General features: G+C 37.3%; 1 protein-coding gene across 13 annotated transcripts in view; it reads right to left on the bottom strand.

Moving 5' to 3' along the window:
- Positions 1-20,544, bottom strand: part of MIPOL1 (mirror-image polydactyly 1) — a 303,533-nt gene that overhangs the window by 178,592 nt on the left and 104,397 nt on the right. For all 13 annotated transcript variants that reach the window (XM_044765525.2, XM_044765526.2, XM_070504267.1 and 10 more), the window contains 2 exons: positions 19,605-19,638; positions 19,175-19,345 (listed from right to left, as the gene is read on the bottom strand). In XM_044765525.2, coding sequence (XP_044621460.1) covers positions 19,175-19,345; positions 19,605-19,638 — 205 coding nt within the window. The remainder of the gene's footprint in view (positions 1-19,174; positions 19,346-19,604; positions 19,639-20,544) is intronic.

Raw genomic sequence — 20,544 nt, 5'->3', positions numbered from 1 at the left:
TGTTGAGCATCTTTTCATATGCCTGACAACCACCCATATTTCTTTGGAGAAATCTCTGTTCAGATCTTTTGACCATTTTTTAATTGGGTTGTTGGTTTTCTTGTTATTGAGCTGTGTGGGTCCTTTTATAATTTGAATATTAACCCCTTATCTGATATATACTTTGCAAATTATCTTCTCCCAATTGTTAGGTTGTCTTTTCGTTTTGTTGATGGTTTCCTTTGCTGTGCAGAAGATTTGAGTTTGATGTAGTACCATTTGTTCATTTTTTCTTTTGTTTCCCTTGCCCGGTCAGACACGTACTTGAAAATATGCTGCTCAGACTGATATCAAAGAGCAAACTGCCTATGTTTTCTTCTAGGAGCTTCATGGTTTCGGGTCTTACATTCAAGTCTTTAATCCACTTTGAGATGATTTTTGTGCATGGTGTAAGGTAATGGTTGATTTTCATTCTTCTGCATGTGGCTGTCCAGTTTACCCAATACCATTTATTGAAGAGACTCTCCTTTCTCCATCGCATGCTCTCGGCTCCCTTGTCAAATATTAGCTGTCCATAAATGTGTGGGTTTATTTCTGGGCTCTCGATTCTGTTCCATTGATCTGTGTGTCTGTTTTTGTGCCAGTACCACGCTGTTTTGGTTACTATGTAACCAAACAGTAGTATATTTTGTAGTATATTTTGAAATCAGGGAGTGTGATACCTCCAGCTTTGTTCTTTCTTCTCAGGAATCCTTTTGCTATTCGTTGTTGTTCCATATAGATTTTAGGATTCTTTGTTCTATTTCTGTGAAAAATGTTGTTGGAACTTTGAATAGGGATTGCATTGAATCTATAGATTGCTTTAGGAAGTATGGACATTTTAATGATGTTAATTCTTCCAATCCCAGAGCATGGAATATCTTTCCATTTCTTTGTGTCTTCTTCGATTTCTTTCAATGTTTCATAGTTTTCGGTGTACAGATCTTTCACCTCTTTGGTTAAGTTTATTCCTAGGTATTTTATTCTTTTTGTTGCAATTGTAAATGGTATTGTATTCTTAATTTCTCTTTCTGTGACTTCATTGTTACTGTATAGAAATGCAACCGATTTTTGTACGTTGATTTTGTATCCCATGACTTGACTGTATTCCTTTATTGTTTCTAAAAGTTTTTTAGTGGATTCTTTATGGTTTTCCAGATATAAAATCATGTCGTCTGCAAAGAGTGACAGTTTGAGTTCTTCTTTTCCAATGTGGATACCTTTTATTTCTTTTTCTTGCCTGATTGTTCTGTCCAGGACTTCCAATACTTTGTTAAATAAGAGTGGTGACAGTGGGCACCCTTGTCTGGTTCCCGTTCTTAAAGGGATAGTTTTCAGTTCTTCTCCATTAAGAATGGTATTAGCTGTGGATTTGTCATATATGACCTCTATTATGTGGAGGTACTTTCCTTCTATACCCATTTTACTCGGCAGTTTTATCATAAATGGATGCTGTATCTTGTCAAATGCTTTCTCTGCATCTATTGAGATGATCATGTGGTTTTTATTCTTCATTTTGTTAATGTGGTGTATCACGTTGATAGATTTGCGGATGTTGAACCATCCCTGCACCCCTGGAATGAAACACTTGATCATGATGTATGATCTTTTCAATGTATTGTTGTATTCGATTTGCTTGTATTTTGTTGAGGATTTCTGCATCGATGCTCATCAGTGATATTGGCCTATAATTTTCTTTATTTGCATTGTCCTTGTCTGGTTTTGGTATCAGGATAATGTTGGCTTTGTAGAATGAGTTAGGAAGCCTCCCCTCCTTTTCAATTTTTTGGAAGAGTTTGAGAAGGACAGGTATTAAGTCTTCTTTGAATGTTTGGTAGAATTCACCAGGAAAGCCATCTGGTCCCGGACTTTTATTTTTTGGGAGGTTTTTGATTGCTGTTTCAATCTCCTTACTGGTGATGGGTCTATTCGAATTTTCTACTTCTTCTTGGTCCAGTTTTGGAAGGTGATATGTTTCTAAGAATTTATCTATTTCTTTTAGATTACCCAATCTGTTGTCGTATAGCTTTTTATAGTATTCTATTATCTTTTCTATTTCTGAGGTGTCCATTGTAATCTCTCCTCTTTCATTTCTGATTGTATTTATTTGAGTCTTCTCTCTTTTTTCTTGGTGAGTCTAGCTAAGGGTTTGTCAATTTTGTTTATCTTTTCAAAGAACCAGCTCTTGGTTTCATTAATTTTTTGTATTTTTTTTAGTCTCTGTATTGCTTATTTATGCTCTGAATTTTTTTAATTTCCTTCCTTCTGCTGATTTTGGGCTTTGTTTGTTGTTCTTTTTCCAGTACCGTTAGGTGCACTTTTAGAGTGTCTACTTGGGATTTTTTCTTCTTTGTTGAGGTAGGCCTGAATTGCTATGAACTTTCCTCTTAGAACCGCTTTTGCTGTATCCCACAGATTTTGGAATGTCGTATTTTCATGTCTCCAGGAATTTTTTGATTTCTCCTTTGATTTCTTCATTGACCCAATCGTTCAGTAGCATTTTGCTTAATCTCCACATTTTTGTGGCTTTTCTGGTTTTCTTCCTGTAGTTGATTTCTAGTTTCATTCCTTTGTTGTCAGAAAAGATGCATTGTATTATTTCAATCTTCTTAAATTTACTGAGACTTGTTTTGTGGCCTAACATGTGATCAACCCTGGAGAATGTTCCATGTGCATTTGAAAAGAACATGTATTCTGTGGTTTTTGGATAGAATGCTCTATCTATCCATTGGTGTAAGTGGAGTGTTAAAGTCCCCTACTATTATTGTGTTGCTGTCTATTTCTCCTTTTATGTCTGTTAATAATTGCTTTATATATTTGGGTGCTTCTATGTTGGGTGCATAGATATTTACAAGTGTTATATTTTCTTGTTGGATTGTTCCCTTTATCATTATATAGTGCCCATCTTTGTCTCTTGTTACAGTTTTTGTTTTAAAGTCTATTTTGTCTGATATAAGTATTGCTACCCCTGCTTTATTTTCTTTGCCATTTGCATGGAATATCTTTTTCCACCCTTTCACTTTTAGTTTGTGAGTGTCTTTCAGTCCAAAGTGTGTCTCTAGTGTGCAGCACATACACGGGTCTTGTTTTTTTATCCAATTGGCCACCCTATGGCATTTGATTGGAGCATTTAGTCCGTTGACTTTTAAAGCAGCTATTGATAGAAATGTATTTATTGCCATTTTTTTACTTTGTTTTTCTTCTGGTTGTTTTAGTAGTTCTTCTCTGTTCCTGTCTTTTTCTCTTGCTCTCTTCCCTTGTGGTTTGATGGCTATCTTTACTAATATGTTCAATGTCTTCTGTCTTACTTTCTTGCTTGCTTATTATAGGTTTCTGATTTGTGATTACCATGAGGATCCTATTTAATATACTATGCATATAACAGTCTATATTGAGTTGATAGACTCTTTAGCTTCACCTCTTTGTAAAAGCTCTACTTTTCACTCCCCTCCTCCCACATTTTGTTTTCAAATCATATATAGTCTCTTGTTTAGTGTGTGTCCATCCATTACCCTCTTATCATTGAAATAGGTGATTTTACTACATTTGTCTTTTAACTTTCATATTATCTTCACAAGTAGTTGATCTGCTACCTTTACTATATTTTTACCTTTACAAGTGATTTTATTGTGTGGTTTTTTGTTGTTGTTTTGTTTTTTTGATATTTTTTTTAATCTCTATTTGTGGTCATTGCTTTCCCACTTAAATAAGTCCCTTCAGCATGTCTTGTAGAACTGGTTTCTTCGTGATAAACTCCTTTAATTTTTGCTTGTCTGGGAAGCTCTTTCTCTCTCTTTCCAATCTGAATGACAGCCTTGATGGATAGAGTATTCTTGGCTGTAGGTTTTTTCCTTTTAGCAATTTAAACATGTCATGCCATTCTCTTCTCGCCTGTAGGGTCTCGGCTGAGAAGTCCGCTGCTAACCTTATGGGCTTTCCTTTGTATGTCACTTGTGGCCATTCTCTTGCTACTTTTAGGATTCTCTGTCTTTAATTTTGGACATTTTAATTATAATATGTCTTGGTGTAGGCCTCTTTGGGCTTATCTTGTTTGGAGCTCTCTGTGCCTCCTGAACTTGGATGTCTGCTTCCTTCCTCAGATTAGGAAAATTTTCCTCTATTATTCCTTCACATAAATTTTCTGCCCCTTTGTCTAGGACACCTGTAATCCAAATGTTAGCACGCTTGATATTGTCCCAGAGTTCCCTTAGACAGTTTTCATTCTGTTTCTTTTTTCTGTTCTGCTTGGGTCATTTCCTCCAGTCTTTCATCTAGCTCGCTGATCCGTTCTTCTGCATCCTCTACTCTGCTATTGAGTCCCTCTGGTGAATTTCTCATTTCCAGTCTTGTATTCTTCATTTCTGATTGGTTCTTTTTTACATCTTCCAATTCTTTGCTGATGTGCTCACTGTGTTCATCCATTCTTCTCCCCAGATCTGAGCATCCTCATGATATTTTGTTTGAACTCTCTGTCGAGCAGGTCGCTTGTTTCTGTTTCATTTAGTCCTTTTTCTGGGGTTTTGTCCTGTTCCCTTGCTTGGAAAGTATTCCTTTGTCTCATTATGCCTCTTTCTCTGTGCTTATTTCTATCTATTAGGTGAGTTGGCTATGTCTCCTGATCTTAGAGAAGTGGCCTTACGTATGAGATGCCTTATGAGGACCAGCAGTGTGCTTCCCTCTCATCACCAGTCCCGAAGATCCAGGAGTGACCCCTTTGTGGGCTACTTGTGTCCTTCTGCTGTGGCAGGGTTGCTCCCACTGCAGGAACCCAGGGAATCTAGTCTTTCATTCCCTGGCCAGCTGTTTGTAAATCCAGTTTGGGGAGCCTCAGCACCATTGGCTACAAAGTTTATCAGCACACTCCTATTGCAGTTTTCCTCTTCATTGGGTTGGTACCCAGTGTAGCTGGTTGCTAGGCTCAGGGGCTTACAGTTGTGATAGGCCTCAGGCCTACAAGGCTGTTGTCAGTTCTCTGAGGAGTGCAGCTGAGTGGGGCTGGCCCTAGGCATGGGAGCACTCAATTGTTTCAGGCTTTGAAAGGTGGGGCTGATTCTTTTTATAGCTATTTCTGAAGCACAGGTCTTCTGCCCAGAGAAGCCCTATCCGCCCCCAGGACCACACATGCTGTCAACACAGTCCTGGTCCCTGCACACTTCTCAACCCTCTGGAGCGTACCCCAATGCCGTACTGCAGAGGCCCCCACCTCTCCACCAATGGCCCCTACAGTTCACCTGGTCCTCGCACAGGGCCTGCCCCTCAGAAGCAGACACCATTGCCTGCCTGTAGAGGATCAAAGCACTCAGTCAATGCAGGCTGAAAAGCAGCCTGAGGGCTAGCTGTTAGGTGGGGCCAGTCCCTGGGGGGGGGGTTGCCTGCCCTGGTTGAACTGGATTAAACCTGTGCTCTAGTGGGCGTGGCAGACCCCTGGGCTAACAGGCCAAAGGATGAACCTCAATGGCACCCACTGGGGTCTGTGTCAGCACGCCTGGACCCATTCAGAACAACAGCCCCCACCAATGTCTCAGTCTCTGAAGAGGCCCCTCCTCTCACCAAGATGCTCCCAGAACCCACCAGGTGAGTTTCATTTCACCAAAGGACTGTCAGTCTCCTCTCTGGTGATTTTAGGTTGCTGCAATGAGTAAGTTTGTGTGCGCCCTTTAAGACCCAGGTCTTTTCGGCTTTCGGCCGATAGCTTTTCTGGGGTATCCTCACTGCAGTGAACAGCCAGCAAAGCCAGATAGTAAGACCCCGTCTCAGCTGGGCTGAGTCTGAAGGATGCTTATAGCAGTATCAGCCCCTTCTCCGGTCCTCACTCCTCCAGGGAGGGCTGGTACCTTAGGGTGGCTCCCGCCTGGCCAGCTGAGAAGCTCCACTGCTCCCAAAGGTGGCTTTTTTCTTCTCCAGCAGGAATTTCTGGCTCTTCCTCCTTAGTCAGGGCTGTCCCTTGTTGTGGGGGTTCTTTTTATCCAGTTTTCAGTTTTCTCTCCAGGGTAATTTTTCCAAAAATAGTTGTAACCTGGTTGTGTTCGTGGGAGGAGATGAGTTCAGTCTGCTTACGCCGCCATCTTGACGAGATCTTTAGATTCAGTCTCAATACTCTGCAACCTAGGGCAAGTTACTTAACCTCTCTAAGTTGCAGTTTCCTCATCTATAAAATTAGTAATATGAAAAAGTTTTTTTTTTTTTTTTTTTAAACTGGTCCTTCACCACAGACAGTTTGAGAAGCACTGATTTGGATGACTTGCGTCTCATCTGTGCCACGGTGATCTAACAAGAAAGGTTACTTTCTCACATTTTCAAAGACAATGTCTTGCCAATATTCTAGACAAAAGCAAGAGTTACTCATGCAACACTCTAGCCTCACAATTCTTAACTCGCTTATTCTAATAAAATTTACCTTCAAACAATACCCACAACCAGTATTTTGTTCTTAGTTCTCTGGAATCCTTAACTCTTGACACTCTACTTTTGGATCACAAACTTCTATTCTTCTACCTTCTTTATAAAACTGTTCTGTTCTTACTGGAATAAACACTGCCTCTGGATATGTATTTGCCTTCCCTGAATGCAATGCTTAGGCAAAGATAACCATCCATGGACTTACAGAATGCCTATGTACCACCATGGGGATTCCACACAGCATGTTCTGATTAAAGAACTCACTTCACAGCAAATGAAGTGTACAATGGGCCCATGCTCATGGAACTCACTGATCATACCACGTTCCCCATCATCCTGATGCGGCTGGCTTGATAAAACAGTGGGAATGGAGTTTCGAAGACTTGGCTATAGTGCCAGTTAGGTGGCAATACTTTGTGGGGACAGGGCAAGGTTCTCTATGACAAGGCATATGCTCTAAATCAAAGTTCCATATGTATGTGGTGCTTTTTCATCCATAGCCAGTACTCACGTGTCCAGGAATCAAGTGGTAGAAATGTAGCTTCATTCACTATTATCCCCTTGTGCTCCACTAGCAAAATTTTTGCTTCCCTCCTCTGCAAACTGAGGTTCTGCTAATCTACAGGTGTTCCAAAGGGAGAAAAACTTCCACTTGGAAATAAAACAAAAACTCCATTAAACTGAAAGTTGAAACTGTCACCCGGCTACATAGGCCTCCTCATGCCTCTGCATCAATATGTAAGGAAGGTTACCTTACTGGCGGCAATAACCGATCCTAAGTGCCAAGGGGAAATTGAGGGTAAGGAGGAATATATCTGGAATACAGGAGATCCCTTAGGGCATCTGTTATATCCATATTATATATATACATCTATTTCTAGTGAATATATCCCTAAAAAATGATGGTGAAATAAAGACATATTCAGATAAATGAGAGCTGAACTCAACTACAGCAGGTGTGTACTAGAAGAGAAAGAAAGAGAGGGAGGGAGAGAGAGAAAGAGAGGGAACGAGAAAGAAAAGATAGAAAGACAGGAAGAAAGACAAAGCTAAAAGATGATATTGAAGTTAAGGAAAATAACAAAGTGAAAATTCATTCCAACATGAAGAAATAAAAAGTACCTAAAGTGATAAATGTACAACCAAACATAAGAGAATATTTTTACTTATCTAACTTCTTTGAAAGACAATTTATTATTTGAATCGAAATAAATATAAAAATACATGTCAATATATCAAAAGGATGAAGGCAAATGGAACTTTACTGTTTTAAGATTTTTACAATTTAAACCATGTGGGGCATTTATTAATACTAAGAAGATTGTGAGAAATACCATAGATATTGAAAAACAAAAACTTGTTAAGCTGTCAAGCCCCCTCCACTCTAATGATTTGTAGATTCAAAAAGATCCAATCATAATCCCACCAGGCTTTATATGGAAAGTAAAAATATGATTTTAATATTTATAGGAAAATGCAAAAAACCTATAATAACTAAAACAACCTTAAAAGGAACAAAGTTGGAAGACTTTCAATGCCTAACATCAAAATTTGCAGCAATCAATACAGTGTGGTATTGGCATAGAGACAAAGAGATTATTACAATAGAACATCATGTCCATAACCAGACACATACGACCAATTAATTTTCAAAAAATGGCACCAAAGCCACTCAAAGGAGAAAAAACCTTTTCAACAAATATTGCTGGAACAAGTGAATATTAACTTGCTAAGAAAATGAACCAGAATCTGTATCTTACAGCATACACAATAGTTAACTCAAAGTACATCACAGATTAAAAGTAAAAACTAAAACAATAAAGCTTGTAGAGGAAAACACAGGACAGTATCTCTGTGATCTTGAGTTGAGGAAAGATTCTTAGACAAGGTACCTTAAAAAGTTGATATATTAGATTTCATCCAAATTTGAAACCTTTGCCCATCAAAATATAGAATTAAGAAAATGAATACGCAAGAAACAGACTGGCAGAAAATATTTTTAATACATGTGTCTGACAACAGACTTTACCTAGAATATATAAAGAACTCATACAAATCCATAATAAAAAGTTCAATCACCATCAGATCAATTTAAAAGATAAGCAAAAGACTTGAACAGATGTTCAAAAAGGAAGAGGTATGAATGGCTAAGAAGCCCATGAAAATGTGTCCAACATCATTAGTCAGACGCAAATGAAAACCACAAGGATATACCACTACACACCTGCTACAACAGCTATAATTAAAAATACTGACAGCACCAATTGTTGGTGAGTGTATGGAGCAATCGGAACTTCCATAAACCTCTGCTGAGAGTGTAAAATCACAGAACAAACAATTCGCTAATTTCTTTTAAAAATAAATATTTACCAACCTTATCACTCAGCAATTCTACTCTTAGGTATTTAACTAAGAGAATAAAAACAAATGTCCGCAAAAAACTTGCACAAGAATTCTCATAGTACTAGTCTTAATCAGACACAAAAACTGGACAAATCCAAATGTACATCAAAAGGAGAATGAATAAGAAACGTAATACTATACAACCGAATATCACTTATCAATAAAAGGAACAAACTACTGGTATAAAGAACAACACAAATGAATGTTACAAATATTGTGCTGTCACTGTATGATTCCACTTGTATGAAGTTCTAGAATAAGCAGAATAAATCTGTGGTTAAAAACATCAGAAAAGTTGTTGGGTGGGGCAGGGATGGCTGGGAGGGAAGGGAAATAAATGCGGGGACTTTCTTGGATTATAGAAATGTCCTGTATCTTTACAGGGATGTAGTCACATGGGTGTAGTTATTTGTCAAAATCCATCAAATTGTCAATTTAATATTTATGTATTTCATGTGTGCGTGTAAATTTTATCTGAAATCAAAATTGTGAACAAATAAAAAGCAAACATATCACCAGTGAAAAACTCTCAATTTTCCATGATCACTAAATCAAAATATCCCACTTACGAAAATCTATAATACACTCATGATTTATATATACACTTACTGGGAAGTTTCCAGATAATTTAAAAGCATATTTTATTACATATTTTAACATACTTACAAGATTATTACAGGGTTTTTTTTTTACAACAGGATAAGTAATATTAATGATGAATTAATATGTAACTTTGGAATTTTTTTCAAGGGATTATACTACTGAAACAAGCTACTAGTTACAATAAAAACCACCTTCCCCTGAATCTTTTCAAGGTATCGACATTAAATATTTAAATTAATTCTAGGAGGTGGTTTGGGAATCTGATCTTTTGTGATCCCAGAGCTTAGTATTACGATAGATGAGTCAAGTAGCAATTAATCAAACAAACCTGTATGCAAATGCACAAGCACAGCCACAGAGTCATTTTCAAAAGAAGAATGAAAGCCTTGATATACTATGTGGAGAATTCAAGTTTTATTTTAAAGTGTCCTGACACCTTGGACTAAACACAAATACTTTCCTGTGAATGATATTCAGACATCTTTACATTCCTCCCGCAATATTTGTGTAAGCATGGCAGATAATCTTACTAGCCATTTGGTTGGATGTACTTTTGCTTTTGAAGATAAAATTGAGCATAACTATAACCCAGTAAGATGTTAAACTGAAAGATTTCCTTATGAAATCAGAGATGTATTGAAGAAAAAAAACCATAGCAATTTGAATTTTTGTGCCCAAATGACAGTTTATCAAACCAAGTATCAAGTAGTTTTCTAAGAATGCTACTACAAAATTTAGTTCCCTGTAAAAGGTGACACGTTTAGAATAAAGAGGTTTTCATGCCAAAAAGTATAATAAGTTCCCCAATACTTAGAGACTTCTAATAATTATCAAGTGTGCTCATGAGTTCATGGCTTAAATTCACACTTTTTGCAGTCTTGCTACTGGAAGAACACTGCTTTTTCTGGGAAATCAGGATGGAGTTACTACCACACTAAATAACATATTGACAAAAATGTTTTATGTACTTAATATAGTCTATTATATTTTAAACAGTGTTAGCTGTAATGCTGGTGAAGATTAACTTTTAGGGAAATAATTTCAGTTTTTGAGATCTTAAGACAGCAAAAGCACAGGTAGAGCTCTAGAAGTGATACACTGATACTCCATCAGCATCATTCCAACCAAAGACCTACGGGAATTAGTACAAAAGAAGAATAACAGAAATCCTAGATCCTACTTCAAAAACATTTAAAAAAATTTAAGTAAAAAAAAATCAGTCCTTAAGAGATAGATAAAAGCTTAGAAAGAGACATTGCTTACCTGCACAGGAATAGAACACAAATAAATGTAATCATCTTAGAGATACTGTGATCTCAAACATGTGACTTTCTGGAAAAAGTAAAACTAATTAATGATTAAAAATATCAGATCAATGATTGCTGCTGGGGAGTGGGAACACGGATTAACCAGAAAGAGCATGAGAGAACTTTCTGGGGTGATTGTACTGTTCGACATCTTGATCGTGGTGTTAGTTACGCAGCTGTGTGCATTTGTCAAAACTTAGAGAATGCACACTTAATATTGGTACATTTTGGGATATGTAAGTTTCAAATCACAAGAGAAAAACCATAAAAATATTGAACTCTAGCTAATGATATACTTTGCTGAAGAATTTAGGTGCCAATGCACTGATGCTTGCATCTACCTGAAATCCATCAACCAGGTGAGAAGAATTAATGGATGGAAGGAAGGATGGATAAGTGCAGAGATAATATAATAAATCAAATTTAGCAATATATTAACAATAGATTCCAGGTGGTGTGTAAATAAATGTTCACTGCAAACTACTTACAACTTTGCCATATGTTGTAAATATTTCATAATAAAATGATGGAGAAAAAAAGTGGGAAATACGGATGGAAAAGAATATGACATTCAGATACTTAAGGAGACTTTAAGGCAAGAAGTATTACAAAAGAGATAAAAATGGGCTTTTCATAATAATAAAATAGTCTATTGAATAGGAAGATAAAATAATTCTAAAGATTTAAATATCTAATAACCTGGTTTCAAAATAAACAAGATAAAAGTTGACAGAATTAAAATGAGAAAAATTCATCATAACTCAGAAAATGATACAACAAGCAACAACTTATGAATAAAGAATTGAAAACATAATTAGCCCACTTGGACTAAATGACATACAGAGAATACCACTATATCCGGTAACTGCGAAATACACGATATTTTAAAGAATACATGGATCATCTAACAAATAGGGCCTGTCTCGGGTCTTAATGTAAGTATCAACAAATTTGTGTTTTCTCACCACCAGGAAATTAAATTCTAACTCAGCTACAGAAAGATACCCTCAAATCTCCTAACGTTTAAATATTAAGCAACACAGTTCTAAATGAGTCACAGGTGAAAGAGGAAATCACAATTAGAAACTAAAAATATTCTGAGTGACATGATAGTGAGACACAACATATGGAAAACTTGTGGGATGTACCAAAAGCAGTGTATAAAGGAAAATTAATTGTTTTCATGAAAAGATCAATGATTTGGAAGACTCAATATTGGTAAGATGCCGATTGTCCTTTAATTGATCTTTAGAGGCTGTGAAATTTCCATCAAAATATCAGATTTTTTAAAATGGAAAATGACAAGCTGAACAAATGACCTAGGATAGAAAAAGAAATACTGAAGAACAACAAAGCTGGATCCTTACACTATCACAAACAAAACCAAGACTTACTCTAATGCTACAGGAATTAAGACATAGTATGGTATTAGTACAGGGATAGAAAAGCACACCAACAGAACAAAACAGAGACCAGAAACAAACCCCCACATATATAGCCACCTAATTTACCACAGTTCACTGGGGATGGGAGGGAAGGACATGATTTTTCTAATACAAGACGCTAGGTCTAGTCAAGTGGGTATCCACATGAAGAAAATGACGTACCTTGACTACACAAAAATTAATTTGAAACAGATCAAGACCTAAATGTGAAAGCTAAAATAATCCAGCGTCTACAAGCATCACAGAATGTGTTCATTATTGTGGGAACAACAAGGGTTCCTTAAACAGAACACAAAATGCATTAACTAGAGGGGGAAAAATGATAATTTTGACTTCATTAAAATTAAGAACTTTTGCTATCAAAAGGCACCACTAAGAGAATAAAAATGTAAGCCACAGACTATATAAGTATCTGTATCCAAATTACATAAATCAATAAGTAAAAAATCAGACAACCAAATTGAACACCAGACAAAAGCCTTGAATAGACACTTGACATAGGAGAATATCAAAATGGCCAACAGATACACGAAAAGTTGCTCAATATTACTCGTTACTAGGGAAATACAAATTAAAGCCTCAATACAATATGACTACATATCTATCAAAATAACGGAAATTAAAATGAATAATGATACCAAGTCTGACCTCACAACGGGGCAGCTCTCTTACATCCCTGGTGTAAACTGGTATACTTTGGAAAAATGTCTCGAATTACCTACTAAAGCTAAACCTCGGACAGCTATTCTGTGTATATACCTGTATATGCACCAAAAGAAATGAATGCTTATGCCACCAAAAGATATGTACGAGAACACCCATAGTTCTTTATTCATAATAGGTCAAAACCAGAAAAACCTGTATTTCTATTACCTGTTGAATATGTAAATAAATCATGGAATAGTCATACAATGGGACATAACACTGCAATGAAAAAGATCAACTACTGATAACTGTAACAATACAGATCAACAACATGGGTGAAAAAAACCAGACACGAAAGAGCACATAGCATGATTCTTTTTATACGGAAGTTTAAGAATATGCAAAATGACCGATGATGTTAGAAGTAACAACAGTGATTACCCTTGGTAAGGAATTCTGACTGGGAAAAGACATGAAGGAGCCTTCTGGAGGGCTACAAATGTTCTCTATCTTGAACTGGGTGCTGCCTACGTGGGTACACACATACGTAAAAATTCATCAAATCTTTCCCTTAAGATCTGTGCACTTTACCATAACTTACACTTCCATTAAAAAAATACACAATCTTTGACTTCCACAGCTTTCCCATCTATTCTTCTCTCATTTCTCTCGTTTAGACTTCCATCATCTCCTGCTTAGTTATTATAACAGAGTCTCAGCTGTCTCCTCAGCCTTGGACTTACACTACCAAAGCCACTTTATGCAGTGCTGTCCAGGAATCTTCTTCAAGGACAGTACTTTCTATATTACCAGAAAACTTAAAAACCTTGGAAGCTCCACACTGCCTGAGAGTGAAGTCTAAATTCCTTAACATTTTATTCATTTGAAGCCCTTTTGAGTGAAATCCCAAATAACATTTCTGGGTACAACTTTTCTAAGAAGGCAATTTGAAAATATATACTTATTTTAAAATGTTTATATCCTTTGATTCAGTATTTCTGCTTCTAGGAATTTTCCCTAAGGAAATAAACATGAATGCCCAAAAATTTAGGTATAAAAATGTTCATTCCATCAAAACATAGAAAAAATATACAAACACCCTCCCAAATGGCAAATGAGTTCAACGCATCTTAATATATCCATGTTATAAAATTATAAGAATATCTTATATAAACTCAAACGGAAAATCAGGTTACCAAGCAATATGTATGATATAACATGCATTGAAGAAAAGACAAAGAACCTGTATATGATTATTTCAAGGAAATAAGTTTATGAGCAAATTTTCCCTTCTTCTTGTTTACCTGTACTTTCCAAAGTTACCTATAATTTCAAAAAGTTATAAAAATTTCATAATAAAAAAGAAAACTTATTAGATTAGATTAAATACCAACACTATATTTTTAGCAAGATGGACTGCGGAAAAAAACACACAGGCAAATAATTGTATGATAGACAAGAAAGCAAATTAACAAACTGACAGGGGAAAAAAATTAATAAAAATTTTACAGTCACTATAATAAAGAATGTTAAACTTGTTTCCTACTTCTAAAAAATGAAACTCTAAATGTTATGATTTATTTTCAAGTATGAGCTTTTTGTCAAGCTTCTAATAACTTATCAAATAATTATTTTGCATCTATTGTACGCTGGGCACCATGTGAGTTACAAGGGACCCAAAGTGAAGGCAACACTAACCCCAGAGAGGCTAAGAAATGAGGTTCTCTCTCCCCCTGCTGACGTGGAAGGTTAACTTTGATGGTGACGTCACTAGCCAGATGTTGGTTTGCTCTTCAAGTGGATTTGTTACCCTGTGTTACACTTCCGATCTCGATCTGTCTTTCACAGTGACTTTACTGTGGCCTACAGGACCTTACAGATTTGTCTGCTTGCCTCTCACTTCTACCTCATCACTTACCACTATCTTCCTTGTTCCTGCACTTAATCACATTTAAGCTTGGTAATTTTGCATCAGTGCCCTAAATACACCAAGCTTGTTTCCTGTCTCTGGGCGTTGTCGATCTATTCTTTTCTGATGGAATGCTCTTTCCAAAGATCTTTCCATGGCTGGATCCTCCTCCTCTTTCAAGTATTAATTCAACTATTTACCTTGGCAAATGGGCCTGCTGTGATCACCCTATTTAAAGTGACAACCCCACTACTAACTGTAGTCACTCTCTCATTCCTTTTTATTTTCATTATATTGCTACCTAAAAGTACTTTATTCATTCGTTTGTTCACTATCTGTATGTCCAAACTAAAACGTAAGTTCCGTAAGAGTAGGAACCTTTTCTATTTGGATCATTGCTGAGTTCCCAACACAAGGTCAATAATAGGTACTCAATAAAATGTGAATAAATGAATAGTATTTCACTAACTTCTTTTAGTTCAGTCTATCTTGAAATGGATGTAATGTAGTTCAGTTCATCAGTTCATTAATTCAACAAACATAGAGTAAGTGCCCATACTGTCCCAAGGACTGTGATCGACACAGCTAAAAAAGAAGAGTGCCTATCTTCAAGCTAGGAGGGAAGACAGGCATAATCAATTAACTGTAAAGCAGTGTGGAAGTACTGGAAGAGGACCCAAGGTAAGATGGAGGCACGAAGAGGAGATTTATCAATATCGCTTCATGTGAGAGACCTTCACGGAAGATCAGATATTTAAATTAGCCTTGAAGTAGCAGGCTGACAAGTGAACAAGTAGAGAGGAGGTACGTTCAGTGAGAGGCGAAACCTGCTAATAGGGAGAGTCATCCACCAACAGACCAGCTGTACTTTCTGTACAAGGCCCAGCTGTCTTCCGAGAATTTTCTGCATTATGTTACTGGATTGGATTCGGGTCTTCCTCTTATTTGGTTTACTTTTCATTGTGTTGGAGCTGGAGTTTAGTGCTTGGTATAGCTTGCAGGCTATAGAGAAGGGGGAATCTGACTAGTGACATGTTTAGCTGAATCTCTTTAATTAGCCTGATGAACCTCCTGGTCCTTCCATGCTTTTTGTATTTGTCAACACTGGGCATAAAGGGGCTCAGGAGCTATAGTTTTCACTATAGCACTTGACAAAAATGAAGTGACTAAATTGTCCAAAAAAAGGTGCTAATTATATTCTGTTTAAAGGAGGCACATAAATGTTTTAGGAATATTTTCAACAAAAACAAAAACAATAAACAGAAGTGCACAAATTGACAGGGTTGATGTTGAATTTAGATATTTGGAATGCCTCATTTCCAGAAAACAGTGGCAAGTTAAGATTCTCTGCATGGTGTTCAGGTAATAGATTTGCGAGCACGCATTCAGCCTTGATAGACCAAAAGGGGAAACTAACATCCAGAAAACAAGAGAGTAAAAGGAAACCCAGGGAGAGGCTGAAGGATGCTGGGATGTTTAACGTGGGAAAGAAAGCAGTGCTGGTTTCTGCTCCTGCCTGCCTGTGCTCTGATTCTAAAAGTGTTTACCTTGCAAGCTCCTTTTCACATTGTTCCTGAACTAATCATGATCAGGCCTGACAATACAATCAAAGCCCCATTCTTATCACTATATGGGAATGACATTAGTTCAAGAACCATAAGCATACTATCCATGATGCCTGGAGTAGATTCCAAAAACACCCATGTACATAAAGAATTGACCATTTTCTTCCTTCGTCTCTGCTGCATTCCAAGTCTTTATAACAAAGCCTTTGCTTTGGTGTTTTGAATATATTGTATTTTACCAATCCCCCTGGCCCATGTGGCTAAAGCCCATATTCCAAGTGATGGAAAGTATCTATTTATAAATAAAGTCATGTTGGTAAATATTACTAAATGTTGATTTTTTTATACCATAAAGGCAGTGGGCAAAGGAAAGAGAGGAAGAAGGAATGGGTGGCAGTCAATATTTAATTATGCTCCATGTGTTTATTTTTAGTTAACTTAAGAAAATAAATGATAAAAAAATCAAATGTTTAAGTTTATATGATAATTATTTCCAAGCGCATAAAAATAGTTTTGCCTATCTCTTCAACAATGTATCGAATGATCCAAGATTGAAAACACGTGAAAGGACACAAAATAGTACAAACAGTTGCCCAATTTAAAAGTTTATGGGCTTTTTCCCATTCTAATCTGAAGATAAATGTCAGATGTCCACATCCAGATAGGGTGGGATCATTTGTGGCAGAACAATGCTCCAGGCAAGACCAAGAAAAGTCAGATTAAAGCAAGAATCACCTGTTCAAAGGCAGCAGAGGGCTGCTGGTACGACAGGGACTGAGTGGCTACGATTCTGGAGAGGGGTCAACTGGAGAGAGGTGATTTGAAGATCTGCAGTCATTTTTTTCCCCCTGAGTTTTAAAGATTCAAGGCATGAGCGAGGGGGCTAAGAAATCACGCTGTGGCCACACAGAGGGCCCCTTTTGGAGGACAGAGAAATGATCTAAGCTTCTGGCAGTCACGCAAGGCTAACGTGACGAACGCAGGAACTTGAGACTTGTTTCCACCTCATACCATGTGCTAAATCCCAAACCCGTACAAGGCTTGAAGTTAAAAAGCTAAGACCTAAAACCTCAGGAAAGAATAGTGGAGTTTTCCACAGTCTTACAATGCTGAGGAGACAAACACCAGCACACAGGATCCGCCAGGAGTAGGGCCCTTGTGAACACTGCAGCCCTCAGTCTGGGAAGCCTCATCAAAAGGCCAGGGTGAGGCACAAGCAGACCAAGACTCACAGAACATCCACTCAGCCTCTGTGGGAGGGAGCAAAGCACTTTAGACAGTGACAGAAATGAACTAATAGGAAATATTTCATGAAGTAGGAGAGAAAAGGGATAGTTGGTTCAGTGATCACCTTAAGCAGGCGAGAAAAGATGTGAACTAGTGTAGGAATAGAGAGGCTGTCCTTAAACAGAAGCATGCAGCAGAAAAGAAACAAAGTAGAGAGGGCAGAGCATGCGGCTGCAAATGCTGGTAGGCTGGTGGATGACATGGTGGGGACAAACAGAAGTTCTTGTTTCGACCGGGGAGGAGTGGTTGGATATCTGAGGAAAAAGGAGAAGAGATAAAATAGTCTTCTAGAGGGGAGAGTGAATAGATGAACAAAAGGCAAGAAGAGTGACGGGTAAGACCAAGGGCCTACTTGAAGACAGTAGTCATGAATTTAATGTAAGTTCAGTTGGCAAATCTGTTTGATTTTCTCCTGCCATATAAAGCCGTGAAGGTGCAGAACAGGCAGAAAGTTAAGCTGATAAGGCTTAGGTTTTGGGAGGTGAGTAGGACAAAAGGAAGAGAATGCCAGGAGAAGAGAGGTTATACTATTCGCAAGTTGGTGATAATTATGGTGGGTCATGAATATAAGCTGGGTAGAGAGGGAAGTGAGGACATGAAGGGTTTAAGGGATAGGAAAAGAGGAACTGAGGTCAATAGAAATAGGTGCAAATGGAGTGGAAAAATTGCTAGTCAGAGTTCTAGACTAAGTGAGATGGAAAGACAGTAAGTGGTGGTCAGAAAGTGGGATGCTTGAAACTGACGTTGATAATGACCAAGAATAGGATATGACCATAGTGTGCATGGCAGAAGTAGTGTGGAGCACGTGATGACTGGAGGAGAGAAATTCAAAGAGATGAGAGGCCAAGATATTGAAAGGATCATCCACGCAGATATGTAAATCGAGAATTATGACAGGCACAGGCTGAAGAAAGTGACAGTGAAACAGATCCAAACATCTTTAAGAAATGAGGGAAGTGACATAGGAGTGCGTACGTGCCTGCAGCAGGACTGGGTGGTACAGTCTGAGCCATAAGCTTCAAAGCTGGAGGTGTTTGGAGAGGAAAAAAGGAACAGTGATGTACAAACACTGGTGAGGAACAAGCCTCGGAGTGCAGAGGCGTAACTGCTGTGGAGGGAATACCACCACCCGAGAGGACGGCAACGGAGGGGGGACCCTCAGGGAGGGAATAGGGTTTCCAGCAGAGCTGGCCGGTGGAAGTCACCTTCAGAAAAGAACACACTAATTATGTGATTCATTTACCAGTGTTTACTAAGAGGCGCTGAATTAGGCATGGGGAATAAAATAGTAATAAAGACACAATCGCAGCCCTCACAAAACTGCAACTCAAGTGAGAAGTCTCGTATAAAAATTATTAATTTAAAGAATATAACTAAATTCTTCTAACAAGCTAACGGTTTTATTAATAAATGAGGATGCATGTCTTTGAAGGGTCTAACTACGTGATTCTTTTAATATATCTAATCATTGCAGTATTAATTATATGCTAAAAACTAACATGAATTAAGACTATGTGGGGAGAAGTCCTTTTGTAATGATAAAGAAAGGGGAGGAAAAGGTAAGCGTACGCTTTCACAGATGCACGCAGTTACCTGAGACAAAGCAGCGTCACGCTCCTCCATCACGGCATTCATTTCTTCGGCAGTTATTCTCTTTTTACATTCCTTGGTCTTGTAGATTCTATCCACAATTACAGCTCCATTCTTCTGAATAGCTATCCCTGTGTCTGCATTGTTTATTCTGTTCAGTAATTCCTGTAATGTCTACCAACACCATTATATGTTAGTCAGACATGAAGTTTTAATATACTTTATTTAATATAGGGTTTTAATTAATAGGCACATGTGAATTGTAAATTGACTGAGTGAAGTTATTGAATTTTCATATTGCAGCAAAGATGTACATTATTAGTGTGTCAATTCTTCTTTTTCCCACATCTTAGTTCTTGAAACCCACTCAATTGAACTTAAGCCTCTAAGATATAAGACTGACATCAAGAAATCTCCTCAGAGAATGGCTTACCATGTCATTTTCTTCAGGGTTAATATTTTCTAGCCTAGAAAAAAGGGACACAGAAAGCCTGATCAGTAGCATTTCCTTAGAGCAGCAAAATGAGTTCGCTTTTTAAATCTTTAGAACCTCAAGTAATTTCATTCGACTAGTCTTTAGAGTCAACCATGACACTGAACATATTAAAGTGCCACCTGCTCGACTCCATCTTTCAATAATGCTCCATATCTTCTGCACTGACTTCAGACTGTTAAGTTATTAATGTTTACTGCTATATATGACTACGAGGATCAATTGTTCATATGTGCTTAGATGAAGAAAGTTCCCTAGCGATAGAAGCACTCATTCTCATCATTGTATTTATTCCCGGACTCTCACTTCTTACCAGAAACTGTGTTTCCTCTCTTTTTTTGGACACCATCACAAATAAAAGATGGAAAGTATTTTTATTACAAAGTTTAACTATGTTTCCTCAAAAGCAATGACAAACAATTACCACTAAATTTGACCTGAAAATCTCCTGCTGCAACCTATTTGTTAAAACAAATATACTATAAAGAAAGGGTGACCAAAATTGGACCATATTTTCAGATGTCTAATGTTATTTTCTCTTTTTCATTACATATATAGAACTATTCAATTTAAAGACAAAGAAAGTAAACTGGTTCCCCTCATAAATGCATTTTGTCTTATGGGAGCCACAGTGCTTACTGAAATGTTTGTTGATGTCGGTGAATTGAAGAAATGCCGTAAAGGTAAAGAAAGAAGTTCTAAATGACATATCTTGGAAAACGTCTATAATATTCTTTAGGAAACCATTAAATTGGATTAAGTTAACTGAAAAGCCACAAAGAGTAACAGTGAAATGATGCAGATTTTAGAAATGGTCTCAATGATGTTAAAATTTTACTAAAAAGTTTAGATATCCAAGTTCCCATTTTCTCAAGCTTTT

This window comes from Equus asinus, chromosome 2 (assembly GCF_041296235.1).
Source record: "Equus asinus isolate D_3611 breed Donkey chromosome 2, EquAss-T2T_v2, whole genome shotgun sequence".
Lineage (NCBI taxonomy): Eukaryota > Metazoa > Chordata > Mammalia > Perissodactyla > Equidae > Equus > Equus asinus.
Note: the sequence above shows the minus strand (reverse complement) of the source record. Positions and strands in the feature narration are given on the sequence as shown.